The following is a 17,690-nucleotide window of genomic DNA, read 5'->3' on the forward strand; positions in this document are numbered from 1 at the left end:
AGATAGATTATTAGAAAGACAGACAGACAGATAGGTAAAATTACGTTAGCGATCACCAGCTTGAATGTTTCCAGCAATTTCTAGATTCTCTTCCTGTTCATCATTTTAGCCATATGAAACTAAAGCAGGAAGGAAGGATTTTATAAGCATAACGATTCCCTGGGTCCTTGAATTCAGGCTGAAGCCTGGAAGGGTTTGCAGGACAAACGGGAAGGTAAGAAGGATATATGGTCCTGTCTCCCGCAACAGTAGCCGCCCACCCACAATAACTCAGAGTGAGCCGGGAGGGTCGCCTATGAATTCTCGGTAGCTACTCCAGCCACAAAGATTTTTTTTTTTAAAGATTGCATTTGTGTAGATATAGAAAAAAGAAAAGCAGAGCTCCTTCTAGGCATCGGTAACAACTCCAAGAAGCAATCTAGATGCTTTCTCCGTCTGATGCAGGGAGAGACCGAGGGGAAAAAAAAACCTGCAAGTGAAATTTGGACTCTTCCTTCAAATATCTCTCAGGCCACTAAACTAAATATATCACAGCCCTCCTTAGAATTTATTATATGACATGCTGAAAGAAAAGTATTGTCTGTATCTAGGCTTCCGTTCCCTAATCTTAAAATGTGTAAGGAGCTTTCTGGATCCTCAACTCTGGGACCTGGGTTTTTACTCTGGCGCCACCAGACCTGTGGGTGTGAACTTTGGGCAATTATCTTTAATACTTTAGTCCTCATTTTCCTCTTTGGTCAAACTCGATGATGGGATGAGATAATCTCTAAATTAGTTCCCACTCAGAAGGGGGTAACAAAAATCTCATCAGCAAAACAACCATGGGCTCCCCCCAACACCAACCAACAGGGCCCCTTGCCTGCCTCCTCCCACAGGCCAGCGCCCTGGGGTCTCAGCAGACAAGCGTACACGCACCCACGGTCCACACTGAGTCTCTCTCTCTCTCTCTCTCTCTCTCTCTCTCTCTCTCTCTCTCTCTCTGAGGGGGGACTGGAAAATTTTGAAAGGGCATTGATGTGTGACTTACTGGCTTCTCTGTGGCCCCAATTTCTATGCTGCGGGACCGTTCTCTGTTTTGTGTTTCCGAATGAGATCGTGAATTGGGGGTTCCCACGTTTGCGCGTACGGACTTTGGGGTGCTGAGGCCCGAGCGAGTGTCGCGCGGGGATTGTGGCCATCCTAATGACACAGCCTCCGTGGGCCACTTAGGGTCCTGCCTGTCACATGATAAGTAGTCCCGAAAAAAAAAGGTTTTACTCCTTACTGTTGAAATCCTTTTGGAAATGAGAAACCTTCAAGCAGCAAGAGCAGTGAACCCTAAATTTAAAAATTCATGAAGTTACCATAATGTAGCTTTTTTTTTTTTGAAATTTAATTAAACATTTATAACGTTTAAAAAAATTCTTTTTTTTGGTTCCAGTTGCATTTTGCATTTAGAACCAGTAAATTTCTTTTCTGGCAGCACATTTATAGGCCTTCCTTAAAACACTCTGGGCACTTTTGTGAAGCCCCAAATGGGTACAATGAACTTGTCACCAAATGCTGCATCATCATCATCATCATCATCATCATCATCATAATGATGATGATGATGATGATGAGCTAAGCAGGGAAGTCACACACCGACTCTCTAGGCTAGAAAAAAAAACATGTAGAAGAATGAGCTCTCAATAGCATGGGAAATAGTAGCTGCTATCTGACACTGGGTCCTTTGCGTGCTACAAGTGAGAAAGATCTGTGTCTGTGTCTGTGTGTGTGCACGTGCGTGTGCGTGCACCAGTATCGGGACTTAACCTCAGGGCCTTGCACCTTTGCTTGTTGTATGTTGTTTTTTTGAAATTTAAGGCTGGTGTTTTACCACTTGAGCCACCTCTCCATTTCCACTATCTTGCTAGGGAATTAGAGATAAGAGTGTCACAGACTTTTCTGACTAGACTGGCTTTGAATTGTGATCCTCAGATCTCAGCCCCCTGAGTAATGAGGATCACAAACGATGAGCCACCAGCTCTTACACTCAGCTCTCTGATACCCTCTGAACATGGGTTCTAGGACTCCCCTCCCTGCAGAAAAGCTTGGTTCTTCTCCTCCCTTACGTGAAATGACAAGAGTGTTTGTATAGGACCTATGTTTACCTTCCTGTATGTTTTCACTACCTCTAGATGGCTTATAATACCAAATACACTGTAACCGTCATGGGAATAGTTATTATATTGGTTAGGGAGCAACGACCGGGGAAACAAGTCCATCATGTTTAGGGCAGACAGTTTTCTTTCCCCTTAAATAGCTTCAAGGGGAGGCTGATTGGATCCATGGGTTGGAGCATGCAGATTGAAGGCCGGGTGCATTAGGCAAGATTTGGCCAAAGCCACAGCTCATCTCCCCAGGGTGCCTGGAATCTCTAACCACAGGCAGGTTTGGCAGGCTTGGAAGTGTGGTTAGCTCCCCTTCCAGCTCCCTAACCAAGGCGCAGTGCTGGGACCCCTTCCATTCGTGTATGGCGCCTCTTGGTGGCCCATTCCTCCTCTGCACCGGCAGGCCCGGACACTGCCAGCACTGCTCAGATGGCCAGGGGACCCCTAGTGCCTCACTGTCCTTTGCCATTGTCAGCCAAGTGTCATGGGGCATGATAACACAGCTGCTCCTCTACTTTTCAATAGGTTTTAATTTGGTTTGTTTGTGTTTTGGGGGGTTTTTTTTTGGTTCGTCCTTTAGCTGCTTTTTTTTTCATTTTGAAACAAAACCCTCTCCGAGTCAGAGATACTTTCTTGTAATCTGTATAACCAGGAAAGGCCCTATAGCCGCTTCAAATAATGCCTTAATAATGACGATGACAGTATTCCTAAGTGTCAATTGAACAGGTAAAATCTACCCCCACCATCCTAGGTGTGTGTGTGTGTGTGTGTGTGTGTGTGTGTGTGTGTGTGTGTGTTAGGTGTTTTGTTTTGTTTGTTTGTTTTTAGTCAGTCATAGAGCTTGAACTCAGGGTCAGGAGGGGGGACTGGGGGAGGGCACTGCCCCTGAGCTCTTTCATTAAAGGCTACCATTCTACCACTTTGAGCCACACTTCCACTTCCGGTTTTCTGGTCGTTAACTGGAGATAAGAGTCTCACAGACTTTCCTGCCCAGGCTGCCTTTGAACCATGCTCCTCAGGTCTGAGCCTCCTGAGTAGCTAGGACTATAGGTGTGCCATCAGCTCCCAGCTTAGATCTGTGTTTTTTGGATTTTTTTTTTCATTCTTTTTTTTTGTCTCTCCACCCATTTTTTTTGAATAATTACTTATTTATTGTCAAAGTGATGTACAGAGGGATTACCGTTCCATACATAAGGCAGTGAGTACATTTCTTGCCAATTGGAAAGTTCCAAGTTATTCTTGCTATGTGCTTTTCCTTGGAAAACCCCTTTTTTAGAAGGCTAGCTTTGGACCTAGAGAAATATTAAAGGTGGATGTTACAGAAAGAGTGAATTAAGCAGAATGTCTCATCAGACACATTGCAAGACACTGGCGTTTTGTTGAATGGGAGGGCGTTTCGCAGCGTGTGATTGTCAGCAAATGCTAGGTAGGTATTCTGTCATGTCTCTACGGAAGTTGGAGGTAGTCAGGCTCCTCCCGACCCCCACAGCCAGCCCCATAGGTGAAAGCCAAAGTTAAAGCAAATACTTAAGTACTCAAAGCTAAGTTCTTTCTGTTGGCCTTAAAGGTAATACGATGGAATGAATCTGCCAGCTCCTTAGACCCCTATGAAGTCAGTTCATAGTAATACATTAATTTGGTACTCCCAGGAGTGATGCATGCTCTGGGCTCATTAAAGCAAGGATTCACTTGCTACCTAAATCATTCAGCATGTTTTTCTCTACTGGAACTCCCAATGTTGTATATTTTATCTGCTTGCTCACTTTGGGTTTTGGTTTTGTTCCTTGTGGCTTGTAAGTCATTTTCTGGTCAATTGTAAGTAGTAAACATTTGAAAGAAGTTAGTCCCTTGGGCCTTTATTATCAATTGTGGCCCCTTTTGGGTTTATTTCTGCCATCTCCTCATTTTCAGTTACCTTAAAGTGGTTTTATGATCTTTTCCAATTCATTCATTTTTAAAGACCTAGAGAGAAATATACAGAATCGCATCCTTTGACCTCCGTTGACCTTGCCAAGCATCTCAAAACCGAACCCAAGGTTCCCTGAGTTGTGGGGCTCAATGCTAGCACTCGCCCACTTTGAACCACAGCTCTGCCTGTGGCTTGTTAGAGGTTCATTGGAGATAAGAGTCTCACAGACTTTCCTGTCTTGGCTGGCTTTGAACCAGTCTTCAGATCTCAGCCTCCCGGGCTGGCTTTGCACCCTGATCTCTGGTTCTCCCCCTCCTGAGTAGCTAAGGTTACAGGCATAAGCCACTGGCACCTGGATACTTTCAAACACTTTAAATAGATGTGTTATTTAAATAGTACCTGGGATTGTTTAAGCACGTATCAGGGACACATACAAGTTCTTTCCCCCTTACTGGGGAACCAAGTGGAATTCTACCCACGTGGGAGCCAAATCTTTGCTATTTCTAAGTTATTTATAAAGGGAAAAGATCCTGTCAAACTGAGCCCTTAAGATACAGTAAGGGCTCTTTTGTCACAGAGATTGTGAGGTCAAGTTCAAGGCCTAGGGAAAAATTTAGCAAGACCTCCATCTCAACAAACAGCAGGGCATGGTGTCAAACACCTGTCATCTAAGCTACACAGGAAGCATAAATAGGAGGATTAAGGTCTGGGCTGGCCTGTACAAAAACAAAAACCTAAAACCTTAAAAAAAAAAAAAACTAAAGCAAAGAGAGTTAGGGGTCTAGCTCAAATAGTAGAGTGCCTACCTAATAAATTAGATCAAGGCCCTGAGTTCAATTCCCAGTTCTGGAGAGGTGAAAGGGGCAGTAGGAAACAAAAGGCATTACCTTGACGAGCCGTTTGAATATAATTTTCTTTCCCAAAGTCAAGTCTGTAACCAAGCATGCGGTACACACTTAGAATCCCAACATTTAGGAAGCTAAAGCAGGTGGAGAGAATGTTGAGGACCAGGCTGGGATTGCTCATCGGTTCGATGCTAACCTGAGGTACACAAGGAGATATTGTCTCAAAAGAACAGAAGTTTTTCCTCTTGCCACTCCTTTAGTTCTGTGTTTCCGTGAAGCACTCTTACAGCCAACCAAAAGATCACCGCGCACGTACTCGATCCTTCCCTACCCCCCCCGCCACCACGCCCATGGCTTTTTATATATGGTGCTCCCTGGAGATCTCTGGGTTCAGTTTCGGGGAGCTGAAATGCTACACCCTTGGGACTCGGTACCAGTTGTGGTAGCTGCAGCTGCCTGGACTCCAGAGGCCACTGGCTGTCCTGTCCACTTGCTGACAGGCAGCGTTCTGGCTGAGGAAAGATCAGAGAGTCTCTCCTGCTCCTTGCTTGGGGGCTTCAGCCAATCAGAGTGAACCGCTGAAATTCAAGCCTTGAGTGTTGAGCTGTGGTGGCACTGTTCTGTTTTTGTTTGTTTGTTTGTTTTGCCAGTCCTGGGGCTTGGACTCAGGGCCTGAGCACTGCCCCTGGCTTCTTTTTGTTCAAGGCTAGCACTCTACCACTTGAGCCACAGCGCCACTTCCGCGTCACTTCCGGCTTTTTCTGCGTCTGTGGTGCTGAGGAATCGAACCCAGTGCTTCATGTATACGAGGCGAGCACTCTACCACTAGGCCATATTGCCAGCCCTGGGGGTGGCACTGTTCTGTGAAACTCTGAAAGGAATCCTGAGCCCTGGGCAAAGGAACAGGCAGCGGAGTAGACAGAGCACTGGCCCCAGAGCCAATCAGAGGATTCCAGCCCTGCTGGGCACTGGAGTTTCCTAGACAATCCATTTCCTCATCTGCAGAAGGAGGGAGGAAGAGATAGTCCATACCGGCTCTTAAAAAAAAGTATGGTTCAGTGGTCAGGGGCTAAGTGGGGAGGATGGACATGGGGAAGTAGAGGTGAACCCTGAGAAGGTAGGGAGGCGCCAGGTAGAAGAAAGGAGAGAGGAAAGGACACAGATCCATCCACAGCCCAAGATCCAGGAGAGGGAGCCCCATGAGTAACTGCCCTGACATCGTGGGGGTAGTAGAAAGCATCCGAGCCGAATTTCCCATGACTCTGGCAACATTAAAAATAAATAAATAAATGGGGGGGAAAAAAAGAAAGTATTTGAACCCACAAAGTACCCAATTGTCCAAGCTGCAGGCAGGTCAGAGACCTTGGTGTTAATTCCTCAGCCAAGTAAGGCAGGGAAGGAAAAAATGAAAGAAAAAGAGAGCGAGAGAGAGAGAGAGAGAGAGAGAGATGCTTTGAATTCTGTTGACTTCATTGTTGGAGTTTTCTGAGCCAGGCTGCTCCCTCCTTTCCCCCCTCCTTGTAGTATTATGGGCTGTTCTTCATTACCTGCCCTACCTATCTTCACGATCTAGCCGCAAACAGCTTTGGTTGACCACACCACTTCCCTATTGAAAGTTAATACTGTTTGACTCATTCTGCGCGGCTAACTGGAAGCCAAAGAAAACAAGGCAGAGAATAACCATCTTGTATGGAGTTTGGAGAGTGCTCCGCCGGCCCTGCTTTCAAAAGCCTATACAGTAGCTTTACTATATCTCTCCACTGCAGCTGCAATGAAAAATGAAGGAAGCAGAGAAGTGGCTAAGGAAGGCGGGGGGTGGGGGGAAAGTTGGGGGCAGGGTAGACACCAGGAAAGGAATAAGGTGGGGCTCCCCTCAGGCGGGGCCAGAACCCTGAGACTCTGTGAGGTCCTTTCACTGAGCTGAGGTTTTGTGTTGACATATGCACAGAGGGCCTGTTTTAAAAAAAAAAAAAAAAGTTTTTTTAAAGGGCCGGTTAAAAGGAGTTTAAAAGGAGAGAGAAGTTGAAAGCTTCCATCAGAACGTTTTCCCTACCGCCAGTCAGTAGAAAGCATCTGGGTCCCACAGATAAGGCCCCCAGGTGAAGAAACCTTCTGCCTCTGTCAAGTCTGAAAGGAGATCAGTGCAAGGGTGTTGCCAAGGAAGCAGCCCCGCCCTCTTGCCCTCCATTTCCTACCTGACTCAAATGCAGTCAGCACAGCCGAGGGCGGACTCTTGTGTCTTGGAATAAATAGAACGTTCTCTCCTAACGTCACCTGGCAGACAGTGAGAGACCCAGATTTTGCTCACTGCGCTGCAACTGCAGCAAACATCCAACAACCTGAAGCCGTCTCTGCCCTCGGGAGGGACTGCAAATGGCCTATACCAAACAACCAGGAACTTTCTTATCGTGGCCTTCCCACTTGGAGCAGTCCAGGGATCTGGCTTCCCCTTGAAGCCAGCCTAGAGAAAGGGGCAAGAATCACGTATCTTTCCTGGCAGCCAGGGAGGCCTTTGTAGCCGGTGGCAGAGCTTGACACCCAGGAAGGAGTTGCTTTCCTCAGCCGAGGATGTATGCTACTGGCTGAACGTCGTGGAGTCACTGTAGCTCAGAGGAGGTGTAGCTCACCTACCCCACTCATTTATTGGGCCATTCCCTCAGCCTTGAAAGGAACTACAGTTTACCTGGTCCTGGGCACCTTTGCTAATTCCAAATGGTGTCAGAGGCTACAGAAGGAAACTGAAGATGCCTTCAAGGATGGGAAAGGGTGGCAGAGAGAGACAGAGAGAGAGAGAGAGGTAGGGACAGAGACAGAAAGACAGAGCCCAAGGCCCAGGCCCCATGCCATCACGGTAGAATTGTTGGGCTCGGGGAGGTTTTCTCCTTTTCCCCAGACCTGCCCAGTCTGAGGCTTGCCCTGCTCAGTCTGTGGACCCCAAAGCCAGGTCCGAGGCCCCAGGCACATTTTCTGAGTCCCCGAAGCTCAGACGCCCCCTCTGCCACCTTCCCCCGTGTCTATCTCTGGTTGGCAGAAGGACAGACAGGAGCTGTCCTCATCAACAGTCCTGATAACTGGCGGTTATCACTCGGGCTGCTTTTTAATTACACTCCTAAGGAGAGGGTCCCAAGACAATGCCTCGATGGGCTTGAGATTACAGGCTGGTAATCCCTTCTTGGGAGACCATCTCCTCCACCCCCTCGCAGGCTGCCACTCGTCAGGAGTAGACACAGAGAAGCTCGCTGCCCTAAGCTACAATTACCTTCTTAGTCACCAGACGGAGCAGGAGCCATAGCCAGGGCGAGCCGTAGCTGCCCGGCTGACCCCTCTGCTGTCAGAAGGCCCAGGTGCTCAGGAAGCCCAAGGAGCCAGATCGGGTGACAAATTCACCTCCTGTCACTCGGCCCGGAGCTTGGGGAAGTGCGTGTTGGTTCTGTTCTTGTCCCCTGAGTCTTGGGGGCTCAGTTGCAGGAGGGAGAGGGGCAGATCTCACCTGGCTTTGCTGTTCCGTCCTCCCCACTTTCTGCTACTTCTTGTTTTGTCCTTTCCCACCTGGCCCAGCGTCTGGGGCTCCGCGAGTATGTGATCAGGGGACTTCCCATGTCTGTGGTCAATGTGTGATGTGCGCAGTGTGTATAGATGCATGGAGATCTGCGATATGCATAATATAAACACAGGAGGGGTATTTGCGCGTATGGGGTGGATTGTGGATTGTACAGCGTAGGAGTGTGATGTGTGTACGTGTGTGACACAAGTATGACACAAGTGTGACACAAGTGTTGTATTGTGAGATGTGAAGTACCCACTACGGAGAAACGAGCGAAGCCACGGGAGCTCTTGGCTTACGTCAGGGTGTCACGTTCTTCCGCACAAGGACCTATTATCCACCCGCCTTTATTTCTCACAATTCAGAAAGGAAAACTAGAGGTGAGCTTGGCTGGCTGAGCATCTACAAGACAATTCTCCGCAAAACTCTTCTCTCTGTTCCGTTCTGATAGTTCGCCTCAACAGTGGCTTACTCAGAGTTACTTGGGATTAAACCTGGAAAGCGGACTTCCTCATTTCCCTTCCCTCAGATGGACTCATTTCTCCAGTCCCGGGGTGAGCGATGGGATGGCTCTCAGCCTAAAGATCCGAGGATCCGCCCGTCCAGTCAGTGGGTCACTCAGCCAGCGTGGGGTGGGTCTACTGGGTACTAGGTGCTCACGGGGCTGACTCAGCATCTTCCCAAGGCTAGCCCCTCGGTTTCCTTTCCCGGGAGGCCAACCTAGAGAGAGGGGCCAGGAATCAAGTACCCTCCCTCCCTGGCAGCAGCAAAGACTAGAGATACAGCCGGGAAGAAAATTATATAAAATCTCTGTCCCCATGTGGCGTGCTGGGGAGAGTTAGCAGTGACGCACCGGGTGTCCCGGAGTTCCTAAAGGAGAAGGCGATGCTTGTGCACATCCTCCAAAGAAGGAGGCCCACAGGTATCTGAGAAGAGTGTTCTAGACAGGCGGTCACCAGGCAGGGGTGCTGGAGAAGAGCCCCACTGCGGCCGGAGCAGAGTGCAGATGCTGCCTTGTCTGCCTTCTGGTTACCTCAGAAAGAAGGCTTAGCAAAGTGCCAGCCTGGCCTCTGACATGCGTGCTTTCCACCAGGGGTAGGGCTAGTTCAGGAGGGTCCAGTACCGAAGAGCCCTGGAGACTCAGTGGCACTGGCTTATTACCCCCCCGCCACACACACAGCAGAGAAAGGCTGTTCCTGCTGGCAATTGCCCTAAAGCAAGGCTCTGGGGCTCCAGAAAACATCGATGTTCCCTAAGAACAGGCAGCATCCGGGCAGACTTCCCTCCACTGGCGTGCTCTGATTCTCCCACCTCGTAGACGGAGGAAGGACCTGAGAAAGACAAGCAGAACGCCTACACGGGAAGTGTGGTTGAAGGGGGGTGATTCATCTTACCCTCAGCCTGGCACGCCTCCTGTCCCAGGTGGAGGAGGGCATCTGGGGGCCAACTCTCCACTCAGACAAGCAGCAGAGAAATGGGGGCCTGGATTCAGGGTCGGCTCAGAGCCTTTCTTCCTCTTCGCTGTAGTCCTGACCATTTCCTAGCAGGTTTTCAGGTGGGTTCATGCCCTCATCTCCCTGTAGTCAATCTGGGGGCCATAAAAGGAAAGCGGCCGAATGTTCTAGTCAGCAGACAGGGCCATAGGACAGGATCAGTGGGAATGCTGGAGAGAAACAAGAGACACCCGTGAAAATCAGTGTTCCACTCACTAATGATGACCTGTCTTCCAAGGCCACTGAGGCGTCCGTAGGAAGCAGAGGGAAAGTAAACACTTGGGTGGAAACTGCGAGCTACCAACACCCAGAAAGGTGATACCAGCCAGCTACCTGCCAGGTGGGACCCCAGACCGGAAGGCCTGCTAGTGATCCCATTAAAACTCTTAACAGGCAGACCTGAGACAGGTTCCCAAGCCAGGTTATCTGCCTGAAAGAAAAAAAAAAAAAAAAGAAAACTTTAATAGTCATCGCATCCTATTAAGTTGTGTGTAGAGTCATCCACCAAGAGCTGGTTGAGTGGATAATCATGGCAGATGTAATTGCTGTGGATGCTTTTAGAGCCCCTCAGAGTAATCCGTTTTAGTCCTTTAATTCCAGGCTTGCAGATAAGGAGGCTGAGTGATGAAGAGACTTGCTCTTGTCCTCAGCAGAGTTTGGAGGAAGCAGAATGGGGAGTGCTGAATGCCAGACTAGCAGTCATGTGTCCCCGGTGCCATGTCTGTATTCTCCACAGAAAGAAGGATTAAAGCACCTGCATCAGCGTTAGTGTCCTCGGGGCACTCCAAGGTCTTTCCTGCAGTGGAAGGGAACAGGTTTTGTAGGACTCTCTTCTGTCTTTCTCCAGAGCCCTCCCTCAGATGGCAGGGCAGAAGTCATTCCTTCTTACTGGAGAAGTCGGGATGGATTCTAATAGCCTGTCCAGTTGTAGGAAGGAACAGACCCATCTATGGGACAGAAAGGGCATTGTCACGGGCCCTCTATACATCAAAGATTCTCTTTAAGAAGATAAGCAAAAGTAGCTGAGTGTGGTACTGCACACCTGTAATCTCAACTACTTGGGAGGTAGGGCCAGGAAGATAATGAATTCAAGGGCAGCCCAGACAAAATCGAGGAGACCCTGTCTCAAAAACAAAATATAAGCAAAAAGGGCTGGGCAAGAGGTATCGCAAAAGTTGTAGAGTAACTCAGGAGGCCCTGAGTAAAAACTGCAGTACTGAAAATAGATATGTAGGTAGGTAGGTAAGTAGGCAGGCAGGCAGGCAGGCAGACAGACAGACAGACAGGTGGATACATAGATAGATACATAGATGATAGATAGATGGAGATGATAGGTAAATAGATTGATAGATGGAGAGATAGACACAGAGACTATAACATTGTTCTTACCTAAACAAGAATTAGGTATCTTCTATATCCATGAATTCTATACCTGCCAATCATCCAACCATGGGGGAAAACAGTGTTTTAATTTCATGTGTATCAAGCACATATAGAGTCTTTCTTCCTATCCTTCCTTAAGTAATGCTAACATTGTAGTAGGTATTGCAAATAATCTAAAGATGATTTAAAGCACACAGGAGCATGTACTCGCTCTTTTGTTCTGTTTTGTTTTTTTTTCTGGTTGTGGAGCTTGAACTCGGGGCCTGGGCATTATCCTCAAGCTTTTGTGCTCTGTGCTAGCACTCTACTACTTTGAGCCACAGCCAGTCTGGGCTGGCTTTGAACTGAGATTCTCAAATGTCATCTTCCTGAGTAGCTAAGATTACAGGTATGAGGCACCAGTGCCCAGCTCTAGGCCATTTTTATATCAAGGACTTGCCATTGTGCTGTGTTTAGCATCTGCAGGAGTTCCAGCTCCTATGGGCACTTGAGGGAAGTCTGTGTTTAGTATTTTACTTCCAGTGCCAGCAAACGAGAAGCAGACAGAGGAAGGGATGTAAACATTTGTGCGGCCCATTTGCCTGACCCACCGTCCTGGCAATGCCAGGTAACTACAAGGCCTGCTTCCAGCGTGGAGACAGCCGCTGTCCACTGTGAATCGCACACAGCTCTGTCTCACCTAATTCTACACCTGAACCCGGAACACAGGGGATTTAAACACAGAGAATGCAGAGGTCGATGTGACTTAAAACCAGGTAGCCTTTCACGCGACTCATTCTGATTTGGGCTTGCTACAGGTTTCAGTTTGCAACGCACTGAGTGTAAGAGTGAGTGTTGGGGAAGTAAAGGGCGACTGGGAGTGTTTTCAGACCTGTGCGCATGCGTCCTCCCACTGGCTGTGTGACATTGGTTAAGTGACATAACCTCTCTGAATGTTGCTTCTCCTGGATCCATTTTAAAATGTGCCTAATTTCTCTGGTTCTTCTCCACTTATGGATTATGACTTGTGCCGTTCTCTTAGCTTAATAATATGGAATGAAATGGGGGCCTATATTTACATAACACTGGATGGTATATTAAAAAGGCATAAGTAACATGTATTAGGATATGTATTAACATGTTACATTGTATATCATATCTTTGTGTTACATAATGTACCGAACATAATCTATGTAAATGATATATGATATTGGACGGTATTTTGCCAACATTAAATTAGCTGACAGGTTGGCTAAGTTTGCCACTGAAGAAGGTTTATTTCACTACCCACAAGAGGATCACACACTCAGTACTGTTACTGATTATATATATATATACATATATATATATACACACATTGATTTACTGTGTGTATGCACACACATAATTATTGGGTCTTGAACTCAGAGCCTCACACTCTTACTTGGCTTTTCCACTCAAGGATGGTACTATATCCCTTGAGCCATTCCTCCACTTCTAGTTTCTTGCTAATTAACTGGTGATACGATTCTCTGCTTGTGCTGGCTTACCTGCCATCTTCGGGGCTCAGCCTCCTGAGGAGGGGGGATTACTGGGGTGAGTTCAGTTCTGTCACTCTCAAATCCTGATGAGCCTGGGATCTAGACGAAGTGAGCTGTTCCCTACACATGAGTTTCAGTAATCAAAATGGAAGGCTGTATCCTTGAATCACAAGACTCCATTGGACTCCTCTTTGGGGCCCTTCTCTGAATGTAGAGTGTCTCCCTCACTACTTTCTTTTCACTTTCAAATAAATTTGCTGTGTCTAGTTGAAAAGTAAAATGCCACAAATGATATTCGTTTCTTTTATACGTTTTCTTGCTTATTTTTATTTTTTGGCTTTCTGTAACCCTCTGTATAATACAATTCCAATTAAGTACTCCCCCCCCCCAAAAAAAGGTAGCAGCTATAATGGAAGAACTTAGGATCCTTTTTCAAAAAAAAATTTTAAGGGTCAGTGAGACATCCCACTAATCTCTCTTATTTCTGGAGGTACTGATGTTTGAATTTAGGGCCTCAAGCTTGCTAGGGAGATACTCTACCACTGTGCCATGCCTCTAGCCCCAATATGCAATCTTGAGGTAGCCACTATTTTAAACATCACCCTGGAAACATTCATAATTGACTCTCAAGGAGCTCAAAACTCCTGGCTGCTGGCCTGCACGTTTTCAGGGCTGTGTAATTCTCCCAGTGGTTTGATCCAAGGTTGAATTCCCTAGGGCCCTCCAAAGCCCTGTACTCAGGAAGAAAGAAGAAAAGTGAATTTCGCAGTGGACACTTTCCACACTACTCTGTTGAAAACTCGAGGAGCAAATTGACAGTTTAATAGCAGGCAGCTACAAGAAGCTAAAAACATAAAGCTCTCATTTTTCCTCCTCCTGAAAGTTTATCATCGGAAGCGCCTATATTTCATGGAAAACAGTGCTATTTGGCACGTGAATTCTGATGGCTTCGGAAGAGAAGAAATCGGTGTTTCTCAGCATTGGCGTCCGTAAACGCGGCTGAACCACACCTAGATGCTTTTCGCTTCCAGCACTTTTGAGAGCAAGGGGCTGGGGTAGAGGGGCCGGGGTGGGAGGAGTCTCTCCAAGGCTGTGCTGCTCCCAGAATGCAAGTGGGGAAGAGCGTGGAATGAACTCTTCCCCAATCCCCCGGCATTAAACTCAGCCCTGAAACGCTCAGGGCTTAGGCAATAGCTTAGAGTGAAGAACTGTGTTCTCAGAGAGTTAGGCCCCAGCATTCCTGCTCGGGGAGACAGTCGTCAGTTAATCTCTGTAAATGACTACGATTTGGGCAGATGTCAGATGGTACATTAATAGCTCTTAGGTTAAAGCTTTTTTTTTTTTTCTGTTTGAAACAACTTAATTCCTGTTGGGTTTCTCGGTGGCAGTGCCCCTCCATGTTTGCTGAAGTACAAACAATACCTTCTGGCAAAGGCTGGGCAAAGATGCCACCACACCTAGTGCCACATACCAGAACCATCCCCCCCCCCCACACACACACACTGTGTTCCTGGTCACACACTGTCCCTCAGACGGAGTTCTGCAGAAATGCCACCGAACGCCCAAGGAATGTGATGGGGACAGAGAAACAGAACTTGCTGGAAGCCCTCGCCAGACAGCATTCTTTCTGAGGCCGTAGAACTGTCTAGAATCGTGTCGCATGGTTGCTTTGACTCCTAGTATCTTGGCATTCGTCTGGGCTGCGCAGTTAAAGGGCTAGGTTAGGTTTTCCAATGGTCTTGGGGTTGGCACTGTGTTTTCTCGGTGAAGGAACCTGAGATTTTTCAGCGTGATTGGGAAGGGGAGCTCCATCACAAAGATAGGGAGGGTCCCCAGAAAGCTCTGCCCACGGTCACTGAGTTTGGGCATGATTGACATGGAATGTTCTGGGGACAGGGTGGTTCTTTTATACTGCTGATGAACCTCCGTCACGGGGTAGAGTCCCTTTGTCCACAGAGCCAGTGCTTAAAATACTCGGCCTGTCAGAGGCCTCTTGCTCTGTGCGACTGGGTTGAGTGTTGAGGTCTGCACGCTGCCTCAGAGTCCACATTTGCCTCGGTGACACATGAAAAGAGAGCGAGCGTCGCATGTGAACTCCACAGATATTATGCTGAAGTGTTTTTCCTCCTTTTGGAGCCAAACAGGTCTTGTTCATGATAAAAATCACTGCAGTATAGTGGGCTCTTTTTCTGGTGTGGAATCTGAGACCGTGTCAGCCGTGCCAAGGGGCCCCGCGGCAGGAAGAAACAGTGAGCCGCAGAGAGTCGGAGCCACCGCACGGGTCAGACGATTGCATTTTATAACCGTAGCCACCGGGAACGGAGAAAAACACACGGGCTGTCCCCGTCTCCTGCCTCCCCTAGGCTGAGAGAAGGGGGGTGAAGCCTAACTTACCATGCAGTTAGGGACCCAAGAAGGGACCCCTTTTCAAGGGCACCCACCCGGCAGCGTCACCTGTCTTGTTTTGAGGACGCTGGACAAGGGGGAAATTGGTGTCAAATCATCCAAGGACTCTATTCAAGTTACTGTCAAGGTGGCTGGGCACTGGTGGCCCACGCCTGTAATACAGACTGCTCAGGAGGCTGAGATCTGAGGACTGGGGTTCAAAAGCCAGGCCAGGCAGAAAAGGCTGTGAGATGATGTTTCTCCCGGATTAACCAGCACGGAGCCGGAAGGGGTGGTGTGGTTCGCGTACTACAGTTCCAGCCCAGGGAGATAAAGCCAGGCCAGGATCAGGCGGGGCTCTGAGTTCAAGCTCCGGGGCCAGCACAAAAATAAATAAGTAAATAAATCAAAGATAATAATACCTCAAAGGTGAGGTGGGAGCCAAAGGTTGTTTTCTTCACGGGAAAGGTAAACAGCCCAGCCCGCTCTGGTTGTGTCTCTCCACAGAGCATGGCCTCCGGCTTTTCTACTTGAGTGCCATTGTGATTAGGGATTCAGGGGAGAAACCAGGGCCTTGTCGCCCTTCCTGCCCCCCTCCTGTGGCTCACAGTGACATCTACCCTACTGCTGTGCACACAGCCCTAAGGGAGCCCACCTACCCACCTCCTGTTCATTCCTGAGTTCTGAGCCTGCTCAGAAAAGAGGCGGGCTGCCCCTCCACCCCCCCAACCCCCACCCGTGAGCCCCAATCGTTCTGACCTGCTGGGTACACCGCGCCAGGCCCAGGCTGTACCTTTCTGTCTGCCTGCTCTTAGGAGGACCACGGTGTAAGCTTCCGAGAAGAAAGGAAGCCGGGGGGCTGCCAGGGAGCTGTCCTTGCAGCGGGAAATCTGATTCCCTCAGTGCCACACTTGGTCGCTCCACCCCATTTCCTGTGGATGGGGTGTGCAAACCTCCAGGGCCCACTCTGCGGCCTGTGAGACCCGTGGCCGGCTGGATAGCCGGGGAGAGTGGCATTCAGATGCCCCTGGGTCCCTGTCCAGGTACCAGCACAAGCTAACATCCCCACGGTTCAGCCCCCTGCCATGGGTGTAGAGAGGGTGCCCGAGTGGGTGCTGGGGCCTACCCACACTGGGGGAGCACCCAAGAGCCTCTTACGAGAGAGGCTCAAGTCTGCTTTAGGGACAACCGCACCGAGTTCTCACAGGCAGTAAGAGAACCCCCATGATCAAGCTGCCAGCAAGCCTATGCTGGGGTGAGGGAGAGGGAGGGGGAGATAAGGAACCCCCCCCCATACTTTTAGAAAGCCCACAATATATTTTCTGATCTCTTCCCTCCCTCCCTCCTCCTCCCTGCCTCTCTTCCCCCTTCCCCTCTCCCCTCCCCACCCTTCCACACCTGCCCCCTACAAATAGGACATCGGCAGAAACTAGATGATCAGACCAAGCCCGGGAGTCTGTCCTTTTCCGAGCGGCTCAGTGAACTGGAGCAGCTGAGGCGCACGGCCATGAGGGTCAGCCCGCACCACCCCGCCCCCACGCCCAACCCTCGCGCCTCCTTGAACCACACCACAGCCTTTAACCCCCAGCCTCAGAGTCAGCTACAGGGTAAGTACCTGGATGGCGCCACACCTCCCTTCCCCCCCCCCCCCCCCCCCCCGCCGAAGGGAGGTCCCTGGAAAGCTCCCCCCACGCCCAGCACGGTGGGCTGTTCTTGGATGCTCAACGAGAGCTCTCCTTGCTTAGCAACAGCCGCTGGGAGCTTGCGAGGGATCGAGGCCCAGGCTCCATCAGATCTGCATGGCTACCAGAGGCCCTGGGTTGAGACACATGGCTGCCTGGAATGTAGAGAAGATAGGGCTGTGGATACTATGAGGATATATACTCACGCACACACCTATAGACACATATACACATACATACACACAGACCTAGCCCTTGGCGTTCAGAGCATGGGTTGCAGGACCCCCGTGGATTTAAAAAACGCATAGGTTCTGAACTCCTGTCTAGAAATGTCCTGGCGTAATATGTGCGCGTGACCTATGCGCTTCTGTGCAGAGACTTTAAATCATCTCTGGGTGGCTCATAACACGGATACCGTGTAAAGGCTATGTCAATAGCTGTTGTGTTGTTTAGAGAATCGTGACAAACCCAAATGCGGTACATTTTTCAGTATGAACATATTAAGATCTATTTCCAAGTGATGGTGGGTTCCGTCTTCAAATGTGGAGCCCATAGACAGATAGGGCCCGGTCTGTATGCGCATACCAGAGAGCTTTGTCCTAGTTAGCTTTGGCTATGTGATTTTCTTGCCTGACGTTAGATTTGAACACACCACACACACACACACACACACACACACACACACACACACACTTAGTAAGGTGGAGGGGAAGATACTTTTAAGTTCTTGTTGCCTTCATATTATTTGTGGATTCTGTATCAAATACTTGGTTTTGTTGTTGTTTGCCAGTCCTGGGCCTTGAACTCTGGGACTGGGT

General features: G+C 48.8%; 1 protein-coding gene across 4 annotated transcripts in view; it reads left to right on the top strand.

Annotated features, from left to right (window-relative positions):
- Runx1 (RUNX family transcription factor 1) overlaps window positions 1-17,690 on the top strand; it is a 217,008-nt gene that overhangs the window by 162,653 nt on the left and 36,665 nt on the right. For 3 of the 4 annotated variants that reach the window (XM_048346255.1, XM_048346253.1, XM_048346256.1), the window contains one exon: window positions 16,606-16,797. The exons of the other annotated variant lie outside the window; for it this stretch is intronic. In XM_048346255.1, the coding sequence (XP_048202212.1) occupies window positions 16,606-16,797 (192 nt within the window). The remainder of the gene's footprint in view (window positions 1-16,605; window positions 16,798-17,690) is intronic. 4 annotated transcript variants of the gene reach the window in all.

The sequence above is a fragment of the Perognathus longimembris genome, chromosome 5, assembly GCF_023159225.1.
Source record: "Perognathus longimembris pacificus isolate PPM17 chromosome 5, ASM2315922v1, whole genome shotgun sequence".
In the NCBI taxonomy this organism is placed as follows: Eukaryota; Metazoa; Chordata; class Mammalia; order Rodentia; family Heteromyidae; genus Perognathus; species Perognathus longimembris.